Here is a 27317-nt window from a genome sequence, read left to right as displayed (position 1 = left end):
TTGTTCTTTTGTCTTCCTCTCTTTCCCCCCACCATTTTTTTTTTCTTTTTTTTTCTCCCTCTGGTTTTAGGGTCTGCCTCTCGCTTGCGTCCCATTGCACTTGACTCGCCCTCTAACCGCCCATTTTCTCTCACCACGGGGAAAAGAAAGGGAAAAAAATTCCAGCCCGCCGTGACGCCAACCTCCACCACCCCTTAACCCGACATTGCGATATCCTGGTCGATTGAGGCAGGAGCCAACTTCGTCTCGGTACCGCCCATTGGAGACTCTACCTGTTCCTGTTTCTTCTTGTACAGCGTCTCGCACCACTCCTCTGCGCTCACAAGTGTCCTGTTCAGGACGTCTGCAACTTGTGTTATCAATTGCAGCGCCTCCCTTGCAAAGACAAGTGCCAGATGGGCTCGATCCCGCGCCCATGACTCTGGGCTATTATTCTCGCGCCGCACCTCCGAGGATTCTCGCATGTAATGTAGTTGATAGAGTCCCGGCAAGCTCATGAGTTGGCGATGGACGAGGTTCCTGGCATTATCAGGGAGAGCGCTGCCGGTGTACTTTGATACAGTCTGTACCGTACGCTGGATGGCGCGGAAAAGGTCATCCCTGAGCTCGCTCATGCGTTGGATGAGTTTGTTGCGGTCAGCAGCTGTGCGCGAGCCTGCGTCTTGCCCGTCCGTCATGGTGTCATCTTCGCCATCCCTCTGAATTGCACGGTCGTACTCATCAATCGTCGTCTTCAAGGTGACGAGAAGCTCTCCGATGTATCCATTCGTATCCCTTAACACCTTGAGACAATACTTAAGGCTCCGCAGACTTTCCTGCTTCATGGCCACGCCGAGCCCAGATGTCGTCACGACGAAACGTTGGCTCCATGGCTGTTCCGGTATGCCGGAACCGGGTCTTTGGGGCATCTGGCCGTCAGCTGTCTCGGTGTATGCGGGGGATCTCTGGTCGTCATAGGCGGGCAGAGTATCGACCGTACTGACCGACATGCGTCGGTCCTCGCTGCCAGCGCCAAAGTCTGGGGAGAAGCCATTCGATACTTTGTGTGGTACATCATCCCGCTCACCTTTGCGGCGCTTGTGGCTTCCGCGCTCGCCCGTCTCGATGTCCGAAGTCGATTGCTGTTTTCTGTTGCGTCTCCCAAATATCCACCTCACGCCGCCCTCAACGCCTGTCTTCCTGCCCACATTGCCCACTGCCTTGGCAACCGGATTGAGGTAACTCTCGACGTACTCAGCGCCGGTCTTGAGATGAGGCGAGTAGTTTTTGCTGCTGTTATATGCGGAAGCGGCACCCTCTATGGTAGTCGCAAGCAGCGGATGCGACGTGGTGATCAGCGACAAGAGGGGCTCTGGTTCCGGCTGCTTGCTGCCGTTGCTCCCAGGTAAAGTGGTGGTTGCCTTGTAGTCTCTGGACGTCTTGTGGTCGGCGGGTGTCGGGGGTAGGGATGTGTTCTGTTTGCGGGGGGATGAAACAAAGTCTGGGGGTTGGGAGAGCGGAGGGTTAACCCTATAGCAACAAGAACCTTGCGGCTTTCGGCCAACGTACCTGTTCTCAGATGGCCCAGTGCCTCGGCGGCCATCCTCACATCAGGATCGTCAAGGCTGACGCTGGCAGACCTTTGAGCATCGTTTCTTTCCGAATCCATATTCCCGGCGGGCTCGATGGGCTCCAGGTGGCTCGGCGAGTAGTACGCCGTAAATGGGTTTAGGCTAGGCCAGTGGCTCGTCGTTCTGGCAAATGGAGCGGGCTGCGAGGGCTCTGGGGGATTCGGCAGGGGCGCATGGGACGGGGCTTGGGTGCCGGTGAGAGAAGACAGTGACGGCAAGGTCGGTCCAGCCGAGGCGGACGACTTCTCATGCGGCGGCTGGATCGGCGCTAGTTCGGTGATGGTGGGCTCATCGGTAGAGAAAGATAGGGCAATAGGTGGGAGTTGCAGGGTCAGGGTCCCGTTTCTATGCTCGGCGAAGTTACCCGAGAATTTCTGCTGTCCCCGGTGCTCCGGAGACGACTGGAACGTCGCGTCCACGCCAGTTACAGTCGAGCTTGCCGAGCGTTGAGTTTCCGTCCTAGTTGCTCCGGTATGCCCACCAGGCTGTAGCCACGGAGGGCGCCCGGCGGCTAACATGCGACTCTGTTCCATCCTGCCCTTCCCAGCCGTAGTGTTCGAAAACCAGCGCCGCCGGTGTTCAGTGGAGTGTCGACATTGGCGTCGCAAGGCTGAACGAGGCAATCTCGAATCAGGCTGTCATCCGGCGCTCGGTCGCTCAGCTGCGCTCGTCTCTTCCCCTTCGCCTTCGGCTTATTCGAACCAAGAAAGTACCGCCCGCCGAGAGAAGGCAGAGGTCCGTCAACCAAAACCCGTCGGTTGCGCAATCCAAACAAGTTAGAAAAGAAATAATAATGGGTCGTGGCAATAAAGGGTATCGCGGAAATGGGCCACAATCGCTGTGCAGATGATCGGTTAGAGTGTGGGGGAGGGTGCAGTAGGAAGACGGGAAAGCCTGGGGGTAGTAATGGTAATTAAGGTGTTCATTGAGGCGAGGTAGGGTGCCCAGGGGATTGCAGGCGCAAGGAGATTGGATGGCCGATCGCCTGGGGACTGACGGTGTTCAGGCGGGTGTGGCCACCGCCTAAAGCCTATTGGCAGTTGAGGGTTTCGGGGAAGAGAAACCGGCAAGGGCTGTTCTGTTCTGTCGCCTCCATTGGACTTCCACATGGCTTCTGCCCTGGGCGCACGAAGTAGCGAACCACACTTTCGGGATGTCACACTGAGGTCAGGCCCTTCTTTTCCTTCACAGGCCGTTCGCCTGAAGTGGCATACTACCCCGGGTCTAACACAGACATAGACACGGACTCCATTGGAGGCTACACTATCTTCTGAGCAAAGCGACTCGTTATTCCCGCCAGTTCTACAATGTAGCAACCCGGGATGTGTTTCGGCAATTTTTGGCGGGTTGGCGCGCGCGGCACATCATCACTACACAGGAAAGCGTTGTATAGTACCCATGGCGGGCCGTGACTGATTCGCAGGTGCAGATGTCCTGGAGAGCTGATGGGAAATGCGAACTCTTGCTCAACCTGCCCCTCAGATCCATTCAAGGGTAGACAAGCCCACATGCACAACGCAGCTTCTCCACCTAGACGCGGGGTGCCAAATGCTGAACAGATATGCAGAAATGGTTCACGAATGACGGATTGCATAACGCGACAGCGCCATTGATACTGGCACAAGATCCTGTGATATCCAAGATCGTCCGTTGATGTGGAATAATTTTCTCGGACCCCTGTGCTGTTGTGGTTTGACGAGGGCAGCGTTACGGGATGAACAAGCACGTGTCAGACGGGGGTCGCGGCGTTGGTGAGATTACCCGCCCTCGCCGCTCGGCCCTGACGAAGCTGGCGCTTTGTCATGGCGGGGCCCGCCTTCACATGCCAATCCACGGATGTGCTGCACGCTGCTGACATCCTCTCAGTCGGTGCTGTCCGTCCTGTTCTGCACAGCGCAACTTGCTCTCAGCTGATCGCCCCAAGCCTGCTAGTTTTAATTCTTTCCAAAAGCATCGGGCTGCTTCCGGGGCCTCATTCACCGGATTCATCCCAGCTTCTCTATGTACGGCGTATGGTAGCTCCCATATTCTGTGTCCAGGGACCACCAAAAGGGTGGGGATGTCGCGGAACTACACTAGAACAAGGTCTAGGAATTCTTTGGATGACTGCTCTCTGTAACGAGGCTTGTGAGACTTGGCGGGGGCATGAAGCCGAGTTTGTTGGCTCGAGACTGCTGAGGCCGTGTGGGTTTGGTCCTAGGCCCAGGCTGCTCCTCGTTTTTTCCTAGGCAAGTGAGATTGCTCAGCTTGCGTAAGCAAGTGTGGTGTCACGTCCAGGCGGCTGCTTGCCAGCCCATTCGGAGTCTTGGCTCTCTGCTCTCACGATTTGCCAGCAAATTCAATGCTTAGATGCCAAGTGGAGAGACGGGTCACGGAAGCAGCAGCCATGATCGACAAGCCGCGTAGGGTTCAAATGCTCGCCAACTGCGGTTCTCGCAATTGCGGAAAATGTCCGGCGCCTCTGACGCTGCCCAAGCAACGAATTCATGTGCCTCGGAGAGCAACATACTCGGGCAGCTCTTATGGCACCATGTTGGAATAATCCCATTCCCTCTCCGCGCCTCGAAATCGCAGACTACATCAACAACGACACTGATCGGAAACTCGACAGAAAGTCGGCACCTGTTGTGCGTACGATGGACTGCACTGTCTATTGGACGCGTTGAAGGAGAAAGGGAGGGGGGAAGTTTGTGAAAAAAAAGCTCGACTGCCTTAGCAATGACAGAGCGGGGCCCTGGTGCCCCACAACGGAGCCAAGTTTGGCCTTTTGCCGACCCTGAGCACAGGCCCCCGCCAGTGGGACAAGGCCCAACAGGCCCCGCCCAGGGGAGTGAATTGGAGTCGGGTCTGTGCGTTAGCGACGCACCGCCAAGTGCTATCGTCGCTGAGTGGCATCTTGATGATGCTGCCACCTCGACGACGGCCCATCATCTTCCTCCCATGCTCCGGAACGCCGCAATTTCCGCAACACAACCGCTGCGCAAAGACGTGATCGCATGACATAGTGTTCCCGCAGAGATCGGCTTCCCGGCGCTTGCGCCCACGCAACGATCCCCGCGACCTCCCATCACCCCTCATTACTCCAAACCCTCCGCGGACGTGAGCAGAACACGCTCGACAGCACCTCACCATGGCATCTGCCGTCTTCTTCCTCGATCTCAAGGGCAAGACCCTACTCGCTCGTAACTACCGCGGAGACATCCCCATGTCGGCTGTCGAAAAGTTCCCTATTCTCCTCAGCGAAGCCGAAGAAGAGTCGTCAGCGGTGCCCCCCTGTTTCTCCCACGAAGGCATCAATGTAAGAGGTGTTCTCCCTTCCTAAAACCGGGGACACTAACCGACCCCGTTACCGCAGTACCTCTACATCAGACACAACAACCTATACCTGCTTGCCCTGACAAAACGAAACACCAATGCCGCCGAGATTCTTCTCTTCCTGCACAAGATTGTCGAAGTCTTTACCGAGTACTTCAAGGCGCTTGAAGAGGAATCCATCCGCGACAATTTCGTCATTATCTACGAGCTCCTCGACGAGATGATGGACTTTGGCTACCCACAGACGACCGAGTCAAAGATCCTGCAAGAGTACATCACCCAAGAATCCCACAAGCTCGAGGCCCGTCCGCCCATTGCCGTTACCAATGCTGTGTCTTGGCGTTCCGAGGGCATCCGCTATCGCAAGAACGAAGTCTTCCTCGACGTTATCGAGTCGCTCAACCTGCTCGTGTCGGCAAACGGCAACGTGCTGCGGTCCGAGATTCTGGGCGCCATCAAGATGAAGTGCTACCTATCGGGAATGCCCGAGCTACGCCTTGGGCTCAACGACAAGGTAATGTTCGAGACGACGGGGCGGACGACGCGCGGCAAGGCGATCGAGATGGAGGATGTCAAGTTCCACCAGTGCGTACGCCTGTCCCGCTTCGAGAACGACCGCACCATCAGCTTCATCCCACCGGACGGCGAGTTTGAGCTCATGTCGTACCGTCTCAACACGCAAGTCAAGCCGCTCATCTGGGTCGAGTGTGTGGTCGAGTCGCACAGCGGGTCGCGCATCGAGTACATGCTCAAGGCTAGAGCCCAGTTCAAGCGCCGCAGCACAGCCAACAATGTCGAGATTATCGTCCCCGTTCCTGACGACGCCGACACGCCGCGCTTCCGGACCAATGTCGGCGCGGTCCACTACGCCCCGGAGCAGAGCGCCATCGTCTGGAAGATCAAGCAGTTTGGAGGCGGCAAGGAATTCCTCATGCGCGCCGAGTTGGGCCTGCCCAGCGTTCGGGGAGATGACGAGCACGGCGGCGGCATGACTGGCGGCTTTGGAGGCAGCATGGGCGGCGTTGGCGCGCCTGGCAAGGGGGCCAAGAGGCCGATCCAAGTCAAATTCGAGATACCCTATTTCACTACGAGCGGGATCCAGGTGCGGTATCTAAAGATTACAGAACCAAAGGTGTGTAATAACAGTTGCCTTGATTGCGCTACTTCAGCTAATACCAGACGCTATCTTGCAGCTTCAATACCCTTCCTTGCCGTGGGTGCGCTACATCACGCAATCCGGAGATATCGCCCTGAGATTACCAGATGCAGTATAAGCCCGGTACTCAGACGTCGGGTCTTGTGTTGATTGGCCGGGGCGGCCCGTCACATGCCAAACTACCCGCTCCGGTTCTCAGTCCAGCACTGAAAAGAAATGGATGCCCACTGGATGAGGCGCAGGAGTCTGGAGACAAAATCGTGTCGGTTGCGGCGTATGGTGTATAATGAAGGAGACGGGGAAACGATGGGAATTAGACGAGACAGATGCACAAAAAGGGCATGCCCCAAGCACTTCTCCACATTGGCAGTTCTCTGATATGAACTTATGCCGTTCGCACCGTACTAGGTTTCGCACGCAGCCACCTGTATCCAATGTCTAGGAAAAGGACAAGACATCCGTGAAGCGTCGAAATGCCTGCCACCGTATGCAGAACGTGGGCATGCATATGCAAGGAAGATACTGGTCACACAGCAATAAGAGGAAGCAATAAAATTCCAAGAAGCCCTTTCCAGACGCATTGGTGTTTATATTTGTGATGGAGCAAAGAGTGAAGGTAAGAGAGGGGGTAGAATGAAAGCGCCTCTTCGAGAGCCGTCATTTGGGAACTATCCGCCCTCGATATCTTCCTATCTAGAAACCCAATGCCATGCTGAACGCGAGGAACAAGGTTAACGATGTAGTGCGGAAAGGCGGAAAACAAATCAAGTCAGAAAGAAGGCATCAAGTCGCCCAAACAGCCTTTCTTGAGAAGTCAGCCAGGAGATGATTCGTATATATAGAGAGAGAGAGACTAATAGGGGTTCCGTTCCAACAGTCCGGAAAGACGGGCTCGTTGGTTTCCGGCCTGTCAGTCGCCGACGAAGAAGGTGCTGTACAACTCCAGTTCCTGCAGCATGGCGATGCACTCATCCTCAGTGTGCCAGGAGCGAAGTTATCGGCGCGGACCTGAGCAAAGAAGCCTCGCGGGTTTTCCTCCCATTCTGGGACTGCGCTCAGTATTGGTTATCAGATATGTATCGGGCCTGAAGAAAGGGGATACGCGCCGTGAGTTGGTGCTCGATTTGAGTCTCGCGTATCCAGGCGCCGGAAAGATGATTTCATCTCGATAGCGGAACACGGTTTTGACAACCCACCTCTCCCGTGTATGCCTCAGCTTTACCTGGCGGTATCGGATTAAACCACCGGTCGGTTCCGTGGCCGTGGGTTTGCAATGACTCAAAATCGACCTCGAGTTGGTTGACAATGAACAGGAGAAAGCACCCAGGATTCCCACGGAGGCCACAGGTATTCGCAAAAGGGACATCTCCAGAGTATTTGCTCTTGCTGGATTTGGGGTTATCGGCGGCGTTCCGAATGTTTCCATGGTTAGAGCCATGTCTGCGACTCTTGGCACCGCCATGCTCAGGCCAGGAGAGGGGAAGGCAGCCGGTTCTGCGCGTTCACAACTCACAGCAGGAAGCATGGCGGCACTCGACCGCGAGGGGACGGCTTACGTAGTACCCACCACAGGGTGGTCGGGTACCTGCAGATTGACAATCCGGGCGTGGCGTTCATCCCTAATGCACCAGATCTATCACAAATGACAGGGACTTGTCGAGATTTATGACGGAAACATCAACCCGTTAAGGGTTGGAGGCATGAACCACCAATGGCATGAATGCCTAAACCCATATTGCTATTTCCCCTCCCGAGCTTCGTTGGGCGGGCAGGGATAAGCTGAGTTGCGGAAGACGGGCAACCCGTCGACACCGCGCTCTGACACCTGGTCCTTCGGACGCCCAAGACGACAACAGGTGGTCTGGGCGTCCAGCTCAGCCGCCCCTTGGGTGACACGTAGAAGGCAGTTTATTGTCTTTGGTAGTAATATTCAAGAGGAGGGTTGGCTCGGTGTTCTCGGTGCGCCCTGCAGTAGGGTTAGCAAGCCGCCACCAGAGGGCAGCGGGCAATCTAGCCCCCATAGGTGAAGGTCACACTCACTCAGAGTTTTTTTTTTTTTTTGAGGGGGGGGGGGGGGGTTGTTGGTTTGGAAAAAGAATATGATTGACAGGGAAACGTGTATCTCTTTACCTCGTGTCTACCCCTTGTACTCTGGGTTTCGACCCGAGAATGCCGGCAGAACGGGACTACAACAGAGACGCACTTGGCTTTCCAGGATGGTGGCTTCTCCTATCCTCCCCCCCCCCCCCCCCCCCCCCGGGGATCTGGCACATGAGAGGCATGTACATATTCAGTACAGTGTCATCCCTTGTCGTGTTTTCAGCCAGGGTTCCTTTCCGAGAGGACCGCCACGGTGCCAGCGCGTTCGCTCTAGCTAGCCTGTTGGTAACGGGATGCCCGCGCGGAAAGCCGGCGGTGTTATACGGTTTAATCATGTCACGCCGCCCTGGCGAATTGACTCCCTTCAAAGTCCATGCAAAACGACCTTAACTCTCCGCGGCAAGCCTTCATGCGGGAACGGCATGCGGCGCGTTACCTAGCATAAGCCGTTAGTTTAATCATGAATAGACCCAGTGAATTCCAGTAACTACTATTACATAGTTCATCCCACTTCTCTGAGGTGGAAGGTACTGTAAGGCATGCCCACCGTGCTCATACTGGGCGCAGTTTCCGTATTGGATATAGTAACGGACGCCCGGGCTGATGAGATTTGAGATGTGAGTGGCAGGGGCACCCCGTGGGCGTAAGCCTCACGTCACGCATGTGGCCAATAAAACGTCCAAACCCAAACACACCTCGGCATTGTGGGCTCGGATGGAGTAGCAGAATATGGATCTTACACACATCTCCCAGTATAATTGCGCCCAGGTAAGTAGGCGTATAGGCTGTAGACAGTAGTGACGCAGAAGACGCAAACGTAATTAGGACAGGCGTAGAACCGAGCAGTTGACTAGGGTCCTCGGTAGGCATCGGATTTGAGCTTTGTGGCTGCCTGCTTAGGAGCCTCAGACTCCCACGTGCGGATCCCGCATATAGGAACGGACTGTAACAACCAAAGGGAGTCAAAAAATGATCAAGTTTCTATACCGGGGTTCGAACCCGGGTCGCCAGAAATTTCAACAGAGGATGAAAATCTGGAATGCTAACCACTACACTATATGAAATGATTCCTGTAGGGTGTTGGCGCGGTGAGGTGTTTATCAAGTCTTCGTGCTAACTTCAACCCCCCGTGACCACTTAGGAGCCATCATCAACCCCGTTCTGTCAATCACATATGTAAATTTCCTTCGAAAACCGTTTATTCACGCAAGATTAGGTTTGATTGGACCTCGAGAAGGGGAGCCTGAGAAAGACGCACACCTTGCTGTTAGATCGAGAAAAGGGACGCGAGTAGTTAACCTGAGAAGTTCAGAGGAAAACGACCAAGAAAGACCATGTACCTAACCTAGGCCGATCCGATGTCATGTTAGTCGTATGAAGGCATTCTGGGGAACCTGCCATGTTGCGGGCAATCAGTGTAGAACCGGTATTTGTTGATGTGCCGATGTTGCCTCGTGGCGAACCCCCGCTTGCAAGGCAAGGTCAGGTACCATCACAATCATCAATGATGTACCGGAAACGTGCAGTGTGCCAATCAAATACTTCTGAATAAACTGCCGAAGTACTCCTCCTCCTCATAACCCTGCCAAATATCATAATATGGCAGCCAGGGGCAATTATCCGCTCCCCACATTAGCCTTCTAGCATGCCCCTCAAAGACCAGAGCTATATATTTTTCCATTGCAGCAGAGCCCAGACGTGTTTTTGGAGAGGCAGCTCGATTTCGTTGTTCACTAGAAGAAGAAAGCGGAAACCAAAGATGCACCCCCTTGCATACCTCGCCATTGGCGCCATTGGTCCTTTGGTAGCCTCGGCTGCCGACTGCACGCGCGAGTTCCTCCAAACAAGTGCCGATAGCCTAGTCGCAGCACAAACAGCGGGCGACCCCAGTCTGCTCAAGCCAATTTCCGAAAGCCTCGATTATCGCGAGAACTTCGCGGCTGCCACCTTCCAGAGCGGAATCTTAGCCACGGCCATCAAAATCGATCACAGCCGCCACAGCCTCGACACTACCCAGTGCGCCACCTACACAGAGCTAATCTCGGCGACCGGAAGCAAGCCTTACGTGCTCGGGGTGCAGATGTATTTTGAGGACGGCGCCATCTCCAAGATTGACTCTCTCATCACCTCGACTGGCGACTGGCTATTCAACGCAACTGGCACGCTCTACTGGGCCAGCAGGGAGGACTGGGGCACCATCCCTGAAGAGAATCGAGACTCGCGCGACGTGATACAGGCTGCCGGTGACGCTTATTGCGACCTCTTCAACGACAAGAGCGTCGTCGTGCCATGGGGTCGGCCCTGCGCCCGTCTCGAAGGTGGCATCTATACGGGCAACGGTGGGCCTAACGACAGATGCGACGTTGGAGTGCCGGATGGTGTCTCTTTGGTAGACCGACGCTACGTCATTGACGAGACCGTCGGTGCCGTCTCAATTTTCCTGAGCTTTGCCGGAATCCCGGACAGCCACGAGTTCCGCGTCGAAGGCGGGAAGTTGCGCTACGTTCATACAATCACGGTGATGACTGCTAGGCAGGGGAGCGGCAAAACCAACGGTCGGAGAAGGGTATAGGAAAACAGTTACGAAGCTCGACACTAGCGAATACTTGTAACCGCGGAGCGCAGTAGAGGAAGCAGAAGGAAGAAAAGGGGAAGAAAAAGAGAGTGCAGATGACGAAAGACAGGTCCTCGTATGCTTTCCGCTTCGGTTTGCTTGCAGAAATCGCACGTCCCGCAGTTCTTTGACACTACACAGGCACGGCTTAACACATTCTAGTGCCAGAATAAATATGCAAATTTGGAGCTATTGGTTCTATTGAATTTCTCGCGCCCATGATTGTCCTGCAGAGGGCGACTAAACAGATGCGACGTGTGCCGAGCGGTGGAAAACCGTCCAGGCCTGCTCAACAAGTAACAGCGTCCCATGGAAAATCGAGCTACTAGAACGAGTTAACGGGCTAACCGAAACCTTAGGAGTAGGTTGATCGGTTTTTCCTACCTCTCTAGTCCTTTGAGTTGCCGCTTCCCTAGCCATTCTTCAGTTCGTTCTCAGCATAGCTACCGTCCCCATGACTCTCTGCCTTACCTGGGAGAGAGTACGGGAATAGCCCGCTAGACGATTTGAGTATTCCCTCATCTCCAGACGTCCCCGTCTGGCACTGCAGAGTGAGGGACCAGTCCCTCCTTAGGTCACAGTCATGTGGAAGTAAATTCACAACCAGATGGACCGCGCCCTTTGTGACTAAGGTGTGTTAACCTATTCGGTTACGGGGGCCACAATGATGCAAGAGCCTGTGAATAGTTTCATTTTTTTGGATTTTCACGAGTATTATATGTACGAAGACAGCTCCGTGCTTGCAAACTCGTAACAACACGACATACTCCGCATTATTAGCTGTGCTTCATACGGGCTGGTCTTTGACTTTCTGCATCCACGCAGCCAACTTGCTAACTGAGGTACCAAGCCCAAGCTATCCTCATGTCGATAGTTGGACTTAATTTGGAAGCCAAGGTCGTACATGATGGTCGGTATCTAATAATGGCCGAAGCCTGTGGAGGCAGGTGCTTTGACGAACAATAGGCGGCGACTCTAAGTAGGAGTGCATCCCTCAGAGCGCATATGGCATTAGATATGCTCTGCTCTACCCAAGTCTCAACAGCTACCCCGAGGCCAATCTGAAAGAATGAAGGCTTCCCTGGGGCTACCCGTCAAAATTAGTGGGTACAGCAATTGGTGTTCCTGTAGTCGGAACCCGCTAGCTGAGGTAATCATGTGTGGCAGGGCAAAGCTAGCTATCACTTTACACATTAGAACGGCTTTCAAGCTGGAATAGCTGGGTTTTTCGGCAACACTATCGAGCCACGATGACGCAACACGGGGGCGGCCCAGAGGGAATACACGTCAAGCGTCCGAGTCAGTCGCGCCGCTAGTGGTCCGGCCAACCATCGCCGGACGCATCGAGACGTGCTCATTTTTTTCGGTGGACCATGCTGCTCGCCCAACTAGTTTTCGAGGAGAAGACCGTAGCAAAGACTACCAAGTATGGAGAGGAGGGAATTCTGTCTTGATTTCCAATTCCGTAGACGCTTGGCCTTGGCGGAAAGTCAAACGAGGAGCTCCAGATATCGCTATCTATTATACTCGTACGTTAGTGCTATCAGATGCTTACCAGGGCATCCGTGACTGCGAGCTTGCCAGTGATGGGATATAGGAGTTGGAAGCAACAGAATGGCCTGCCTCCCCAGATCGGCAGGGAACAGGCATTCCAGAGTTACCGTGGGACAACATCAGCCTACCGCACCCCTGGGAGTTGTTATGATACCTCATACCGCACCGCACTGACCGATCTAGGAGACTTGAATACCCGTCACCTCGCATTCGTGCCATTTACCGCAATAATTATGAGCGGATCATTAGCTTAGGTGCTCGGTATCATTGCTCGACCGTCATCGATATTGACTCTGGTCTCTGCTGGGTGTGTATTGACCGCGGTTCGCACATAAGGTTGCCGACGGTTGGCTGATCAAGAGACGTCGAAAGGCAGCATCACCAAACCGTGCTGACCCTTCCTCCCAAGGCTTTGGCACTTTTTGCTGTTATAGATTGCTTCGGTAATTTCCACATAGCCACTTGGCAGCAGGCGCTGCAAACTTACGATGAGCGAACATGAGAGAACAGAGTCCCCTCGCGCCACCCAGCTTTCGAGCAGGAGAATGCTGTGTGCATGGGTACCCGCGCTACGGCTAAGATGCGACCGTTGCGGGCCGTTGCGGTCTATTGCCTGAAACATCATGATCAAGGGCAATGCACCGGTGAAGCGGGTGCGATATGGAATCATCGAGCTGCTCTCGATCTAGTGCATGTTTCAGCCCCATACGCTGAACAGTAGACGGTTTATTACTGAGGTATCGCTATGCTTGTTAGAGTAACCGAAACGCCCCGACGCCATGCCATGCAATATTGGATTCAGATGCATGTAATAACCAACAGAGAGGGGATAGAAAGATACGCAAGATCAAAACCTTCAAATAAAGTTAGCGGGCGTGCCGAGAATAACTGAAGACAGGGGTGTAGGTTCAACCGACCGAATCTCGTAACTCCCAGCGCGGGTCATGTATCTCACCCACTTCACGCTCGAGTAGTTACTCTTCTCAAATACCTTGAGATACCTCACCAACAATCCAGAGCTCGTGAACATGAGGAGGCTGAAGTTCATGCTCAAGGGAGGTCGGCTCCATGCCTTCTGATTCGTCATGCTCGTCAACTCGGCTTCAGCGCTCAAAACGAATTCACTCTGGCCAGTGAAACGGCCAATCTTCCAAACAATGTTGTTCTCAGACGGCTCGTATTTGGCCTTGCCCTGCGTGCAGCGCTCCGTAATCCTAGCTGTGTTGAGCGGTGTGGGGATGCGGACGACGACGTTGGTGGCAAACAGCTTGGAGCCAAAGTTTGCGCGCACACCGATGCTGTACTCGACCTTTGTCTTGCCAACCTCGTTGACAATTGCGTGGACCTTGAAGGGTAGGTTGACGTTCTCGGTGGCGCGGTAGCGCATCAGCTCAAACTCGCCGTCAGGAGGTACGAAGCTGATGATGCGGTCGCTGTCGAACTTGCCCAGCTTGACGCACTGGTGGAACTGGCAGTCCTCGAGTGTAACGCTGCCGGCCGCGGCCTTTGTTGCCTTGCTCCCCATCCGATTACCACTGGGGAGGCTCAACAGCCCATCGTTGTCAAGCAGAAGGCGGTCGTTCAAACCAAACTTGCACTCGGGGGTGCCGCTGAGGTAGGCACGCATGATGATCTGGCCGGTTACGTCGGCGCGCAACACGGAGCCAGTGGCGCTCATGAGAAGGTTTACGTCCTCGATGACATCGACAAAAGCCTCGTTCTTCCGGTACTTGACGTCTGCCTTGCGCCAGGACAGTGCACCTGTGGCCTGCATCGTGATTTTCGCCGAGTCCTCGACAGCGCGTTCTGACTTGACGCCTTCGGTCGTGATATACATTTTGAGCGTGTCCGTCTCGGTGTTCTGAGGGTAGCCGAAATCAATGATCTCTAGGGTGAGGCGCAATGCAGTCAGCCGGAGCAACCCGGAGATGGGGGTGGAGCAAACGAAGGCGCGGCAACTAACCATCCAAGAGCTCGTAAACGAGGACAAAATTGTTCTTGACGGCTTCCTCGTCGAATTTGCCAAAGTAGCCACGGCCGAGCTGGATCAGGCGATAAAGGAACTCAAAGACGAGTGCAGCATTTGCGTTGCTCTTGGTGATGGCAACAAGGTAGATGTTCTCGTGCTTGACATGGCTGAAAGTGGTGCTGCCGAGGGTGAGGATGGGCGAGCGGACCTGGGCGTTGCTGATGACTTGGATGCGGAAGACATCGGCGAGGCGCGGGCGGCAGTCGTTGCGAAACGCGCGGAAGATAAGGTTCTCGCCTTTTTGATTGAAGATTAGTATCCCGGAGAGCATCTTTTGGTGCGTGTTTTGGTGTCGCGACAGCGCGCAATGGGGAGGAGGAGGTTGTTGCAAGACCCGGACAAATTAATGCCGGGGCTGCGCTTGACAAAGCCCCAAGTGGCAGAAACTCCGGGTCGCGCGATCGGGTCCCTGTGGGGTCGTGGGCGGTGAAAAAGCCCGACAGGTGATAACAGCTGGGATTGAATGTGATACAATTTATATTCTCCCCTTCGATAATAGTACGAGTTCCCAGGTTAAAGCTTTAACGCCATGAAGCCTCTCACAATCCTCGTATTCATCCTCGTCTCCAGCAGCCCTCCCCCATATCCGACCCCGGCCCCGGGATGCTTGTGGTTCCTTCTCGCAAGCTGCGTTTCCCGGTCGCATCGGCCCACGGGACCGTTGAACCAAATTGGATCATAACTACGGTATTTGGACTACATCCAGTCTCGCTCTGCCTACGTTGCTGGGAGTGGCGCAGCTCGAAGGAAATGGACCTCAAAAATGAAGGAAACAGGGACCTCGGGCTAGCGTGAGTTTAGCTTAGCTCCCTTGAAATGGTAACCATGGTCCATGGGTGACATAACCTAAGGTAAATAATGGCAACCCACGGCCGGACTAGTGCAAAGCGCCACTAGCCGGCAGTGGCGGCTTCCGATAGCAGCCTGCTCAGTGCTCACTCCAGCCGCTCAGCTTTCACCGACTCGAACTTTCCTCACCATATTCGGCGCCATGGCCGACCGGCACTCATTAATTCACGGAATCATGGCCAAAGCAGTCGACTCAAGCGATCACCAGGCCCATGGCGCTGGACGCGAGTACTAGACAGAGGCTGGCGGCGCCTCTATGTCAAATGCGACCGACGATTCACAGCATTCCGAGGTTCAGCCCGGCGCCAAGGAAGATGGCAGCTTCAACTTGAGCTGGGACGAACTTGCCGCCGCCTTCTCAAGGATCGGCACGATGCGCCGCAATCTGCTCCTGGATGCTATGGCATTTCGAGAGATCATGGACCTTGGCCGAGCGGACGAAGGTGGCAACACCCCCATTCTCTGGATAGATCTCGCATGATAGGCTAGCTACCGAGACACTAGAACAACATGCTAAGAGCTCTCCGATATGCGATGAACATGTACACGAACTCCTCGTGGCCATCTGACCGTGACTGGCTGCCCCACGTAGCGGTGCGAAACTGGCCCTCAATTCCCTAGATGGATCTCTTCAAGGAAGCCGCCGATTCCTGCTTGGCGTTGCAGGCAGATGCTGAAGCTGGGTACATTGTCTATGTCGAGCTGCCAGGCCAAGCCGAGGGCCCATACGGTGCTCCTAGGCAGCCTAGCTACTCGACGGATGTGAACTTTGCTATCCGAGAATCTCGGGCAGGCGCGTCAAGGATGATTGTTGTGGCTTTGAAATGTAGCAGAACTTGGGTCGACTGGCTGGTCACTCGCAGATATCAGTTCGCCTCGACCGTGAAAATTACGGTAAGCGCAAGCTCTGCCAACACTGCTACATCTGCTCTTTGGTGTGCTAACCCCACCCACAGGGATACGAGGATCTTCAAATGCACAACGGCCTGCTGGAGGTAATTTACGCATTGAATTAGAGAGATGACAAAGGCGCTTCGGGAACACCTCCAGAGCCACCACGTTGACCGAGCAGGCCCTAAACCCGTATTGCTTCTATGCGGTCACTCTACAGGTGAGTATCCATCCCCGGTGCCCCTGTTCTGATCGTCTTCGACCTAACATGCCGCCAGGTGGGGCCGTGGCGTCACTGATCTGGAAACATTTTGTTGTCATGAAGCAGCGCGTTTACGACGGAACCTGGGTCAAATCTACTGGGCAACATGCACGTATGACACATGACCTCTGCTGATTATCCAACCGCATCCAATACCTACATTCAGCCTAGCAACCGAATCCGTTACTGTCGACTTCGATTTATAGCTTCCAGGTCGCTCGCTTGCGGGCCATGGTGCATGCAACCTTCCACGGCCTCTCTCGATTGAACCGTCCAAACTAGCACTAACACTCTGCTTCACCTAACTAGTTGATATTGTTGGGCCTGGGTTGAAAATATTCAAACCTCCTAACCCAGAGATCGACTGCGCAGAGAACTTCCAGACTATGTGTGGCTGGTTGGCGGACTGCTCGACCTCCGAATCTCACAGGAAGTGTCGCAGCGCCGTGACGGAAACGATCGAGCTGCCCACCCGAGTGATAAGTGTTTCTCCGGGACTAGACCCTAGCGTTGTGAAGCTTCATGAGACACGAGGGGACGGGGCAAGTATGTTGCCTTGAGCTATGTATCGGCCGCAGACCAGATCAAAACCACTACAGCGTCGCTGGAAAGCTTCAGCCGATCCATCGAGGTTGCAAGCCTGCCGAAGACAACCCAAGACGTCATCAGGGTTACCAGGGAACTCGGTATCGCCCACCTATGGGTTGACTCTCTCTGCATCATTCAGGACTCTCCGGAGGACATGGCAAGAGAGCTGGTCAAAATGGCGCATATTTACAAACATGCGACCCTCACAACCTCGGCCGCGATTGCCTCAACATGTCATGAAGGCTTCTTATACGCGCGTAGGGGCGTTGTGGAACGCCTCGGCATGTCTATCCCGATCGGTTTCCCGGTCCTAGATAATAGGAGTCTAGCAGCCCTCACCAGACGACGATCCAGGCTGATGGATGTCATCCGGCGAGATTCCGAATCTTCCACGATATTCCGCAAGATTTTCCTCTGTCCCGACTCTAACATCGGGCATGAACTGAAGGCGTTCCAGGATGAGCCGATTGAGAGTCGGGCATGGACCCTGCAAGAAGGCTAGCTTTCCCCTCGGCTACTGATGCTCGGGCCTCCCGCGCTGGACATGCCTCTCGACCTCACAGGCGGTGGGAGGGCGAAAGGACACGGATATACTCCACTTCCCTAACTTTACTGGCCGGCAGAGGGTCCTGACAACAGACCCGAAGGATTCTGAGTGCCTAGGAGTTGTCAATAATATTATTGAACTTCTTCAGAACTCGGCTATAGGAGGCGAAGCGGCCAGGATCCTGCATAAGGTGAATGAAGACCACGGGCCGAGATCCCCGGAGACGATAGCCGCCGAAAACCTGGATGATAAATTAGGCTAGTGGCAACGCCTCGTCTCTTCATATACGGTGCGAAAACTTACAAATCCGGAGGACATACTTCCTGCGATCTCAGCTATGGCGTTGGAGTTCCACAGGTGGTGAGCATGTGACTATTTTGCCGGATTGTGGCAAAACAACATGTTACCTGAACTGTTGTGGTATCGAGTGCACAACGATGACAGCCTGTCACGTAGGGCTGCACCCTCGACAGATACTTGGCGCCGTCCTGGAGCTGGGCATCGGGACACGGCAAAACCAAGTTTGACACTTTCCACAGCGAATACACCACCCAAACGAAAGCAACCATCCACGAATGTTCTACAGATCGAATGGTCGCTTCATATCTAATCGGCAGAGTCTCGGCTGGCTCGATTGTGCTGACAGCGCCCCTACGCCGTATGAGCCGGGAAGACGTTCTTGATCGCTTAGTCATTGTCTTTTCCGGGTCCGGCCCGTACTTTGGCGACTACATCGTTCCCGACGCGGCGCGGTCGGACAACACCGACTTCCGAGATGTAGGCGAAGTTAATAGGACGATGCATAGCACGTTCAACGGAACGCCAGCGCGTTACGGGATGTTTGGAATGGGCCAACAACCGAGGTATATGGTTATGATGTGAACGACTCTGAGCCATTGTTGATGCCGGGACACGGGAAGACGGTCTTTCGACCGAAGCCGCCGACTCTTCTTAGTAGTCTCGATCAGGCCCAACACTCACCTGCAGCCAATAACAACTTGTGGTTCCTGGAACTGGCCCGCAGCGATGGCCCGCGAGGCCTAGTTCTCATTTATACTGGGAGTGCAAAATTTCGACGTATGGGATACTTCCGCCTCGGGCGGACGGGAAAGTGTGGGTTGACCATGCTCGATGAATTGAATACGGCTGGTTCTACACAGTGGGAGTAGGATAAAGATTTCGAGATGACGACAGTCACAATTGAGTAACGTATAATGCTTAGCAAAGTCTGAGCAACACTATCATCAGTAGTTATAGCTTGTAAAATAGCCTCTCTCTAATTATACCTAGCTTGGCTGAATTAATGCAACAATAATACTGCTACTTTTTCTAGATTATAGCCCAAACTAATAATAGATGTTTGAATCCCGGCTACAAACTCCTCTCCTATAAGCCGAGCAAAGCCTAGAGGCTCTAAGGCGCCCACCAAGCTCCCTGATCCAAGAGGTTTGCAATAGGCTATAGAAGAGGTTCTAAAGACGAAGATAGAGCTATAGACTCCCATTGCCACAATAGCTAACAGTATCTAAAAGAGCTGTTATTACTATTAGCTAGTGGGTAAGCTAAGGCTAGAAACAAAGCTAGGATCAAAGTTAGGGCTAGAATTAGGATCAAGATCAAGAGTAAGGCCTTCTAGTAGAGGAAATATTAAGTAGGGCTTGGGAGGCTGTGACGAATCCTTTAAAGTCCCTAATGTCTGAGAGAATTCTACAAGGTGTTTTAGCTAAGAGATAGTGGATTTGGTGAAGCCTAAAGGTTTATAACAATTACACAAGTGATGTCTCAATAGTAGTGAAGCTAATGAGTTGTATTGCTTACTAGAGAACTCCTCGAGCTCTCTAGGAGTATCTACGGAATGACTTTCATAGATATCACTTGTAGTTGCTCTATTTGCTCTATATAGAGTAAATGGAGCCCTGCTCTGTCTAGAGTATATAGAGTGGTGGACACCTTTTTTCTAGATTAGTTAGTTCCTACCTGGGACCCTCACTTTTCTATCTGCCTTCTAATAGATCAGTTGGTTAAGTTGTAATGAAATAGTGCAGAAACACACATCCACACCCACATACCCACCAAAACAAGGGGGAGGGCAAAGACGGCCAAATACCAGATAGACAAGATAGACAAGACAGACTAAGCGATACCACTACAAATTAGGTCTCTGCAGTCTAAACAAGGTCAAAACAATATGTGTAGGTAGAGCTCCCTCTGATTAGAGGGAGATCGCTTTGCACGTAAAGAAAGCTCGTCAATTGAGCTTGCAACAGGCATGAAGAAAGGTACTGAATTGATTGTCCTGTCTAAGGAGCAACGGCCAGGACGGCCCTACTTATAGTACAAAAGAAAATGGGTCCACAGCAAGTTCCAGCTCCCCGGAGCACCATCCTAGCAACTGTGTCCCTCTGATCAGAGGGACCCCGCCCTCTGGGGACTGTTTTCCCCAACTCATTGTCTAGCTAAATTTACTGCTTCTATAGGACTATTTATATCGGACTATTCCTCTTATTATAAATACAGTCTCGAATACTATATTGTTAGTTCGTTACGAAAGTATAAGTACTATCTTACTGCTAACTGAATATCTTATAACGTCTAGAGAGTTGACTAGGGTCCTTATTAGTTACTCCCCTTCCCTTCTCTTCTTACTTAATATTAACCGTTATAGTCTATTTCTTTTTATCAGAGAAGAAGAAACTAGATTATAAGGAAAATGAGACTCTAGTAAAACTTCTATATCATTGGAAATAAAATATGTACTAGAAAATAGAGTATATAAGGCTATATTGCAAGAGCTTTAGGATTTTTCAGAGGTAGAGAAGTCTAAGAGGTAGACTGCTATAAGGAGTGGTTTACAGGTACGTTGAGGGAGTTGGGACACGATGTACTAGTACCGATAAGTTAACGATTATAGGTAGAAGTCTTTACGAACAGCCTCCTTCTATTGACAGAGACTGATCCTTACGGATCAGAAGTTCCCCCACGTGTGTAGCTGCTACGCAGAGTTCTTATCTACCAGGTAACGTAATATTATTATAGGGCATTCGCCTGGTCGTCCTAATTCCGTTAAGAGGCTCTCGTTATAATTATCCTCTCCCTTTAAATGGCCTATCCGTAGGCCTATTGCAGACGCGTTATTAAGAGGTTCCGTGCTATTAGGGTAGTGCCGTGTTTGCATTGGAATCGTGGCGTATACGTATGGGTTTCGCAGTCGCGTTGCTGTAGCGACGTGGTTTGGTGTGCGTGTAGCTTTAACACTAAAACAAAATGTCGCGATCCTCTTATTAGGTTATCGTGGAAGAGTCCTGTGCGTTATATACGCGTAGCTAGTATATGGTTACAAATTGTAGGTATGTATAGGCCACCTTATATAAATATAAATACCCCGTGTATCTTCAATTCTTTCTGAACTCTTCCCTCTTTTCTTCTTTAGGTCCTCGTCTTATACGTGCCGTCGTTTCTCTGCTCTCACTTATCGCACGCTTTTCGCCTCTACCTCCTCTATCGTAACAATCAGCTATATCTCGTCGCCTCCGTCCTTATTATAATGAACGTCGGTTCAGCCTCTACTTCGCTGTTAACGCCATATATACGCTATTATCGGTACGGCTTAGAAATAACTCGAGTTCGCCAACGTGCTTACGATCGATATTATCTGCGACTTCAGCTGCTCCTCCTCTTCGTATTGCACGGACTACTAGGAGAAGAAGGAAATTTACTCTACAGTAAGTTATATCTGTTTCGTATTGTTTTCGTGCCCTAATTGTATAGGCTCCGGGTGGTATAATCGGCGACTCCGTCGATTTATATTGATACTCGCATTCGGTAATATACTGGTTGTATATACGGAGTCCGATATACAGGGCGACGATATCTATGCTTTTATAGAGGAGAATCGCTAGGCTATTATAGCTATTAATAAGGGCCTGCTAAGTGCCTTTATAGCTATAGAGATAGTATATCAGCATCAATTCGGCCTAGCTAGTACTAAGAAACCCTCTCTTATAAGTACTATAAAGGATGGCTTTCGTATTTAACTCGGCTAATTATCGTCTATAGCCTGTTTATATTATATATATATCCTTAGTAACTACTTGTCGCTGACTTAATTCGCAGCTCTTTCCATGTCCTGTTTAGGCCGAGGGAGCTACTAGCTCTAAGGTTTGTCTTCTTATTCTTGTCCCCGAGTTTTCGCTAATAAATCGGTAGTTCGCTGAAGAGGTATATATCTAGAATATATGTATTGCCGCGTACCTAGAGATAGGGGACTTGGGGTTCGTAGCTTAGTCGAACGCTAAATATACGTTCTTTGTAAAGGTTCGGGAGTGTATACAGGCGGACTTACCCGAGGGGAATTGGTGTATATTCATACGTCAGTTAGGAGGTTATATTATCTATACCTAATAGTTCTTTCTAAGGGGTTCAGGGCGTTTTTATAGATATTTCGATATTAAGAGAATAATACCCCGGGTAGTAGTTCGTCCGTAGATCAATTATCTCTTGTTATTTTCTCTTCTATCGCGGATTGCACTCTTTTCGGAAGCGGGTAATAAGCTTCTATATATTGCCTATATCCGACTCTGCTACCTACTGATTATATTCTGAGGGCTATCCCGTTTATTTAACTAAATAATACTACTTCCCTTTAAAACGTCTTTTATCCCGAATCTCTTTAACTTCCTATTCTTTATTATCTTCTAGTTCTAGCAGAGGTATCCGGAACGAATCGTTCTCTTTTTGACCGTACTAGCGTTCTAATAACGTTATAGGAAATATATTGTACAAACGATTATATTTATCTAGTAAAGCTAAACGGTAGGCTAATGATCCAACCCGGTTTAGAATACGAAACGGGTAAATGAATTTCGGTATTAGTTTCTTAAGTATCTTAAACTTTAAATTCCAGGTAGATAGTAAAATAAAACCTCCTCTTCTAAACTCCTTTTCTATATGATTTTCGTTATAGTATCGCTTTTAGGTCTCTACTACTTCCGACCAATTCTACTTTAGCCGTTTTCTTAATTCAGTAAGTTTTTCTACTCTTTCGATTGTAGTAGGTACTCTCTTCCCAATAGCATTGCCTTCGATACGACGGGAAATCGGGGTTGATAGCCTATAAGAGTTTTAAAGGGACTTATCTTAATTATCGCATTAACAGCGTTGTTAATAACGAATTCTACTTCGGGAAGGAGGTTCTCGTATATAAAATAACGAAGGTATTGAATAAGTATTTAGTTTACTCGTTCTATCTGTCTATCGGTTTGCAGGTAAAAAGCGGTTGAAAGGCGCCGGTATACTTTCTGAAGGTAATACAGATCGCTCTAGAATTATAATATAAAGATGGACCTGCAGTCGCTGATATAACTGTCAACAGCGCTATACTTAAGCTCGATTTCTCTGTAGACTAGCTCAGCTAACTCTTAGCTAGTAATAGTAGTAGAAACGGAGAAGAATCAGTTTATCTTCGTATACCGGTCTACGATCACGAAAATAGTGTCCTTCTCGGAACCGTCTGGAATACGGATTACGGGAAAACCTACGATAAAATCTATAGTGACCTTACTCCAGGGTCGTATAGGAATCGGTAATAATTCGAGGGACCTATACGGTTTATACCGTCGTGCCTTATTAACTTAGTAAACGTTGTAGATTCTACAGTAATCCTTTATATCTCGGCTTATACTATACTAAAGAACTTCCGCTATAGTAATTCGCTCTAAGAGGCTTGCAACAGGCTATATAGGAGATTCCAGAGACGAAGGCGAGGCCGTAGAGCTCCGTTACCACAACAGCCGACAATGTCAGAAAAAGCCACTATTACCATCAGCCAGTGGGTAGACCAAGCCCAGACCCAGAGTCAGGGCCAGGACCAGAATCAGAGTCAGGGGTTAGATCAGAGGCTTATGGCCGAAGAGGTATTAAGTAGGGCTTGGGAAGCACGTTGGAAAAAGGAGGTTAGAAATCGGCCTACTAGATTGGCTGATGAAGACCCTTCTGAGCTACTTTTCACCAACAAGGCTCTTCGAAAGCACCAGGACCTTACTAAAGCCCAGAGCTCCCTACTAGTACAGGCCCGAACGGGAGTTATCGGCCTCCGGGACTTCCTTTTTCGGCAGGGAGTTCCAAACCTCCCTACTCCTTACTGCAGCTGTGGGGAGGGTCGGAAACAGTGGAGCACCTTGTTGTGTGGTGCCCGATACCACCGAAGCCTAGGACTTGGCCAAGGACAGAAATTCGAACTCACCGGGACCTTAGCTTTGTATTATAGGACCAGAGCTCCCGGAACCTCAGGCTGTTAAGGAGGGTTTTAGGCTGGCTGATGGATTCGGGCCGTTTGATGGAGTACAGCCTAGCTCGACAGCTAGAATTAGAAGCCGAAGAGGCTGAGAAAGGGGAGGAGGTAGTGGACGAATCTGAAGCCGAAGACTAAAAGTCTTCAGGGCCTTGTATAAAGCCTTCCTTTCTTTTGCAACTAACTGGTGTCTATTACTGTTGTTTCCTATTACTTGCTGATATATGTTTTTCATCCGGCTGTTGTAGCACGGTTTTCCTATGTATTTAGCAGTAGAAGGTCCGGCACACCCTATCTTGGGTAAAGCGGTGTAGGAAGAAATAATAATATATATCTACTTATAATCTCTGTAGAATAGGCAGTCTAATATAATATACTTTTTAGTAGTTCCTTTTAGGTACCCTCTTACTAACTCCTATCTGATAGGGGTTACCTATACTTTCGTTAGAATAATAGGATGAACTCTAGTACTAGAATTCTATTTTAAAAATTATTTCCTAGATCTAGTTTACTAGAATATCCTCTTTACCCCAGCCCTGACCTCAACCTCGGCCGCAACCCCTATCCCGAGACTGCTTTAACCTACTCGTCTTACACCCAACCGCACCAACGATAGCCTAAGAGAGTCTCAGAGACCTACCTAGCCAACCCAACCCTCCCAAGTTCAACAAACCCGCGCCAATAACAGCCGGCCAAACTACCCTACGTTAGGGGACTTCGACGATCTAGTCAACAAGCTCCTCGCCTTTGTACCGACTGGAAGTAAGGATAGAGCCCGAAGCTGGGCAAAAGAGATCCAACAAGCCTACTGGAAAGCTGTTGTGGTACCGGGGTCAATCTCGACAGTTACTTTACCCAACCTTCGGAAAGTAGTAGCTGAGGAAGTAAGAGCGGCTATCCGGGAGACCCAGCCGACCAAGCCGATCCAACTAACTCGGACCTGGGCCGACGTTACCCGGGGAAACCCAACTACTTTGACCTTAGCCCAGCCGGCTAAAGTGATCCCGGCAAAGGCAAACCGAGAGATCCTAGTCAAAGGCAACGGCTTGCCACCCGACCTAGCTAAACGGAGCCTACTTGAGATAGTTCAGGCTATCAACTAGGTCTCAGGTCGAAAGGGAGCGGTAGCGGCCCGGAAGCTCCTAAGCAGGGATACAGTAGTTACGTTCTCGGATCCGGCTACCCGGGACTGGTACTCTTCCAATAATAACAATTGGATCCAACAAGCCTTTGGAACCCAGGCAAGGGAGGCCCAAAGAACCTTTGCAGTCCTAGTCAAAGGGTTTCGGCGAAAAGACCTTCAGGGGTTAACAGAGCTGGAATTCAGCCAGGCCTAGGTCTGAAATCAATCGACAAAGTTAAATTCTAGTACCCAAAGGACCAGAACCTCACCTGGGTAACGGTTCTAGTTACCCTTACCAACTAACAGGAAGCTAAAGTAGCTTACGACTCAGGGGTAATTTTCAGAGCACAGGTCGTCAACTACGAGCTCTACTGGGTTCCTTTACAGCTGACCTAGTGCTTCAAGTGCTGGAAATGGGGCCACACAAGCTGGTACTGCAGGAAGGAGTCTCTGTGCCCAAGATACGGAACAGGGGCCCACGGCCCCGGTGGCAGAGAGGGCGAAGCCCAGTGCCCTACCCATACCAACCATAGACTGTTCTGCCGGTGCCCGGCCTGTAGGGGACGGCATCCGGCTTGGGATAAAGAGTGTCCTGAAAGGGTAAAAGTGAAGACAATGGCAAAGGAGGCCTACCTATACCGTCCTCGAACCTTCGAATCAGCTGCCCTTCCGGCTACCGGAACCCCTCTCTTCAACTTCGCCGCTGAAGATAACTACTATCAAAGTAGTAGTCCGGTCCGGAAGCGGAGAAGGCCTACCTATATCTAACAGGCCTCCCAGGACCCAAAGCAGAGCCAGCTCCCTTTCCCAGCAGTCCATAACTGGCCTACCCGACCCAACTCCCAGTCAAACCCCCAGCCCAGCTCCCAGCCCGACCTCCAGCCCAACTCCCAACCTACCGAAGCCTAAAAGCAAGAAACCACTAGCGATCTCACACCCCAATGGGATTTACGATACTGCTATAGAATACCGGAGGAAATAAACTAGCCTTGGAGATACTACTAGAAGAAGCCAAATTCGACCTCCTAGCTATCCAGGAACCGTAGGTCAACAACTTTACTAAGTCAACCTACTGCTCCCGAAGTAGCCGATACTACCTAGTCTTCGAACCAGGGGATAGAGCAGCTATCTTCGTTAATAAGAGGATCGATATCAGCCAGTAGGAATATAAGTTTTCTAGATACTGGTGCCGGGTACGCCTTGGCAGGCAGGGAGATAGGGGAGACCTTGAGGTCTAGTCAGTATATAACCCCCCTTCAGTTAAGATAATACCTGTAAGGGGGTAACGGAAGTAAAGGTAGAATAACGAAGCAATCGATAAATGGTAGTAATGTAGTAGGAGCAGTAGAAGTAGGTTGAAGATAGTTGTATTGTTCAGAATTCTGTGTATCTAAATCTAAAATCTATCTTCAAGTGGGCTATAGCCGTATTTATAGAGCTAGCTTTGGTTTTCTAGAATTTTCTTCTATATGACTAATAGTGTAATTCATCGAATGATTCACTGTGATTTATAATCATTATAGAGCCTCTAGAATCCTATGGAATCTTATAGAATCCAATGGAATTTCGTTACGTGATAATTACGTAAGAATATATATTAGTCATATAGTGATTATAAATTAGATTCCAAGATCTTCTAGATTTTACATACCTTATTGTATAGTGTCCAATACCACCGAAGCCTAGAACGTGGCTGAGGTCAGAAATTCGAATCTACCGAGATCTTAGCCTTGTATTACAGGGCCAGAGCTCCCGGAACCTCAGGCTGTTAAGGAGGGTTTTAGGTTGGCTGATGGATTCAGGTTGCTTGATAGAATATAGCCTAGCTCGGCAGTTAGAACTAGAAGCTAAAGAGGCAAAAGAGAAGAGGGAGATAGAAGACAAATCCGAAGTCGAAGACAAGAAGTCTTCAGGGCCTTATATAAGGCCTTCCTTTCCTTTACAACTGACCGGCGTCTACTCTAGTTATTTTCCTATTACTTATTGATATAGGTTTTTCGTCCGGCTTTTACAGTACGATTTTCCTATATATTTAGCCGTAGAAGGTCCGGTATACCCTATCTTAGGTAAAGCAGTATAGGAAGAATAATAATAATGATGTTATTATTATTATTATTATTCCTACTCCGCTATACTCTCTATAGGGTATACAGGTCCTTCTACTGCTTATTGTACAGGAAACCATACCTCGAAAGGCTGGATGAAAACCTATACCAGATATTTCAGACTCCTCCACTCTATAAAATCCAGCTAGTTGTAACTGCTAAGGCCTTTTTGTCCCTCAACCCCATCGCCTCGGGACCCCTAGAAGTCATCGACTCTATTAATTTCTCCTTATTTTCGGATTTTATTAGGTAGTCGCTCTACCCTAGGTTTTTCTTAGCCTCGGT

General features: G+C 50.9%; 5 protein-coding genes and 1 non-coding gene across 6 annotated transcripts; 3 read left to right on the top strand and 3 right to left on the bottom strand.

Annotated features, from left to right (window-relative positions):
- Window positions 1-194: 194 nt before the first annotated feature.
- Window positions 195-2143, bottom strand: OPI1 (transcriptional regulator opi1; the record flags this gene model as incomplete). The annotated part of the gene is made up of 2 exons (XM_071059417.1): window positions 195-1480; window positions 1549-2143. 2 exons carry the CDS (start codon window positions 2141-2143, stop codon window positions 195-197), a joined length of 1881 nt encoding a protein of 626 aa, XP_070915518.1.
- Window positions 2144-4740: 2597 nt separating this feature from the next.
- On the top strand, window positions 4741-6199 carry apm1 (AP-1 adaptor complex mu subunit Apm1; the record flags this gene model as incomplete). The annotated part of the gene is made up of 3 exons (XM_071059416.1): window positions 4741-4908; window positions 4966-6057; window positions 6119-6199. 3 exons carry the CDS (start codon window positions 4741-4743, stop codon window positions 6197-6199), a joined length of 1341 nt encoding a protein of 446 aa, XP_070915517.1.
- Window positions 6200-9159: 2960 nt separating this feature from the next.
- MFIFM68171_t41 lies at window positions 9160-9245 on the bottom strand. The gene is given in 2 exon segments: window positions 9160-9194; window positions 9209-9245. It is a non-coding gene; the product is annotated as a tRNA-Glu (tRNA).
- A 695-nt stretch (window positions 9246-9940) lies between these two features.
- MFIFM68171_03995 (uncharacterized protein) lies at window positions 9941-10753 on the top strand (the record flags this gene model as incomplete). Its single annotated transcript, XM_071059415.1, has 1 exon — window positions 9941-10753. One exon carries the CDS (start codon window positions 9941-9943, stop codon window positions 10751-10753), a length of 813 nt encoding a protein of 270 aa, XP_070915516.1.
- A 2452-nt stretch (window positions 10754-13205) lies between these two features.
- APM4 (clathrin associated protein complex medium subunit) lies at window positions 13206-14649 on the bottom strand (the record flags this gene model as incomplete). Its single annotated transcript, XM_071059414.1, has 2 exons — window positions 13206-14236; window positions 14313-14649. The coding sequence occupies 2 exons, from the start codon at window positions 14647-14649 to the stop codon at window positions 13206-13208; spliced, it is 1368 nt and encodes a 455-aa protein (XP_070915515.1).
- An 834-nt stretch (window positions 14650-15483) lies between these two features.
- MFIFM68171_03993 (uncharacterized protein) lies at window positions 15484-15708 on the top strand (the record flags this gene model as incomplete). The annotated part of the gene is made up of 1 exon (XM_071059413.1): window positions 15484-15708. One exon carries the CDS (start codon window positions 15484-15486, stop codon window positions 15706-15708), a length of 225 nt encoding a protein of 74 aa, XP_070915514.1.
- Window positions 15709-27317: the final 11609 nt, after the last annotated feature.

This window comes from Madurella fahalii (assembly GCF_045866475.1).
Source record: "Madurella fahalii IFM 68171 DNA, scaffold_2, whole genome shotgun sequence".
Lineage (NCBI taxonomy): Eukaryota > Fungi > Ascomycota > Sordariomycetes > Sordariales > Madurella > Madurella fahalii.
Note: the sequence above shows the minus strand (reverse complement) of the source record. Positions and strands in the feature narration are given on the sequence as shown.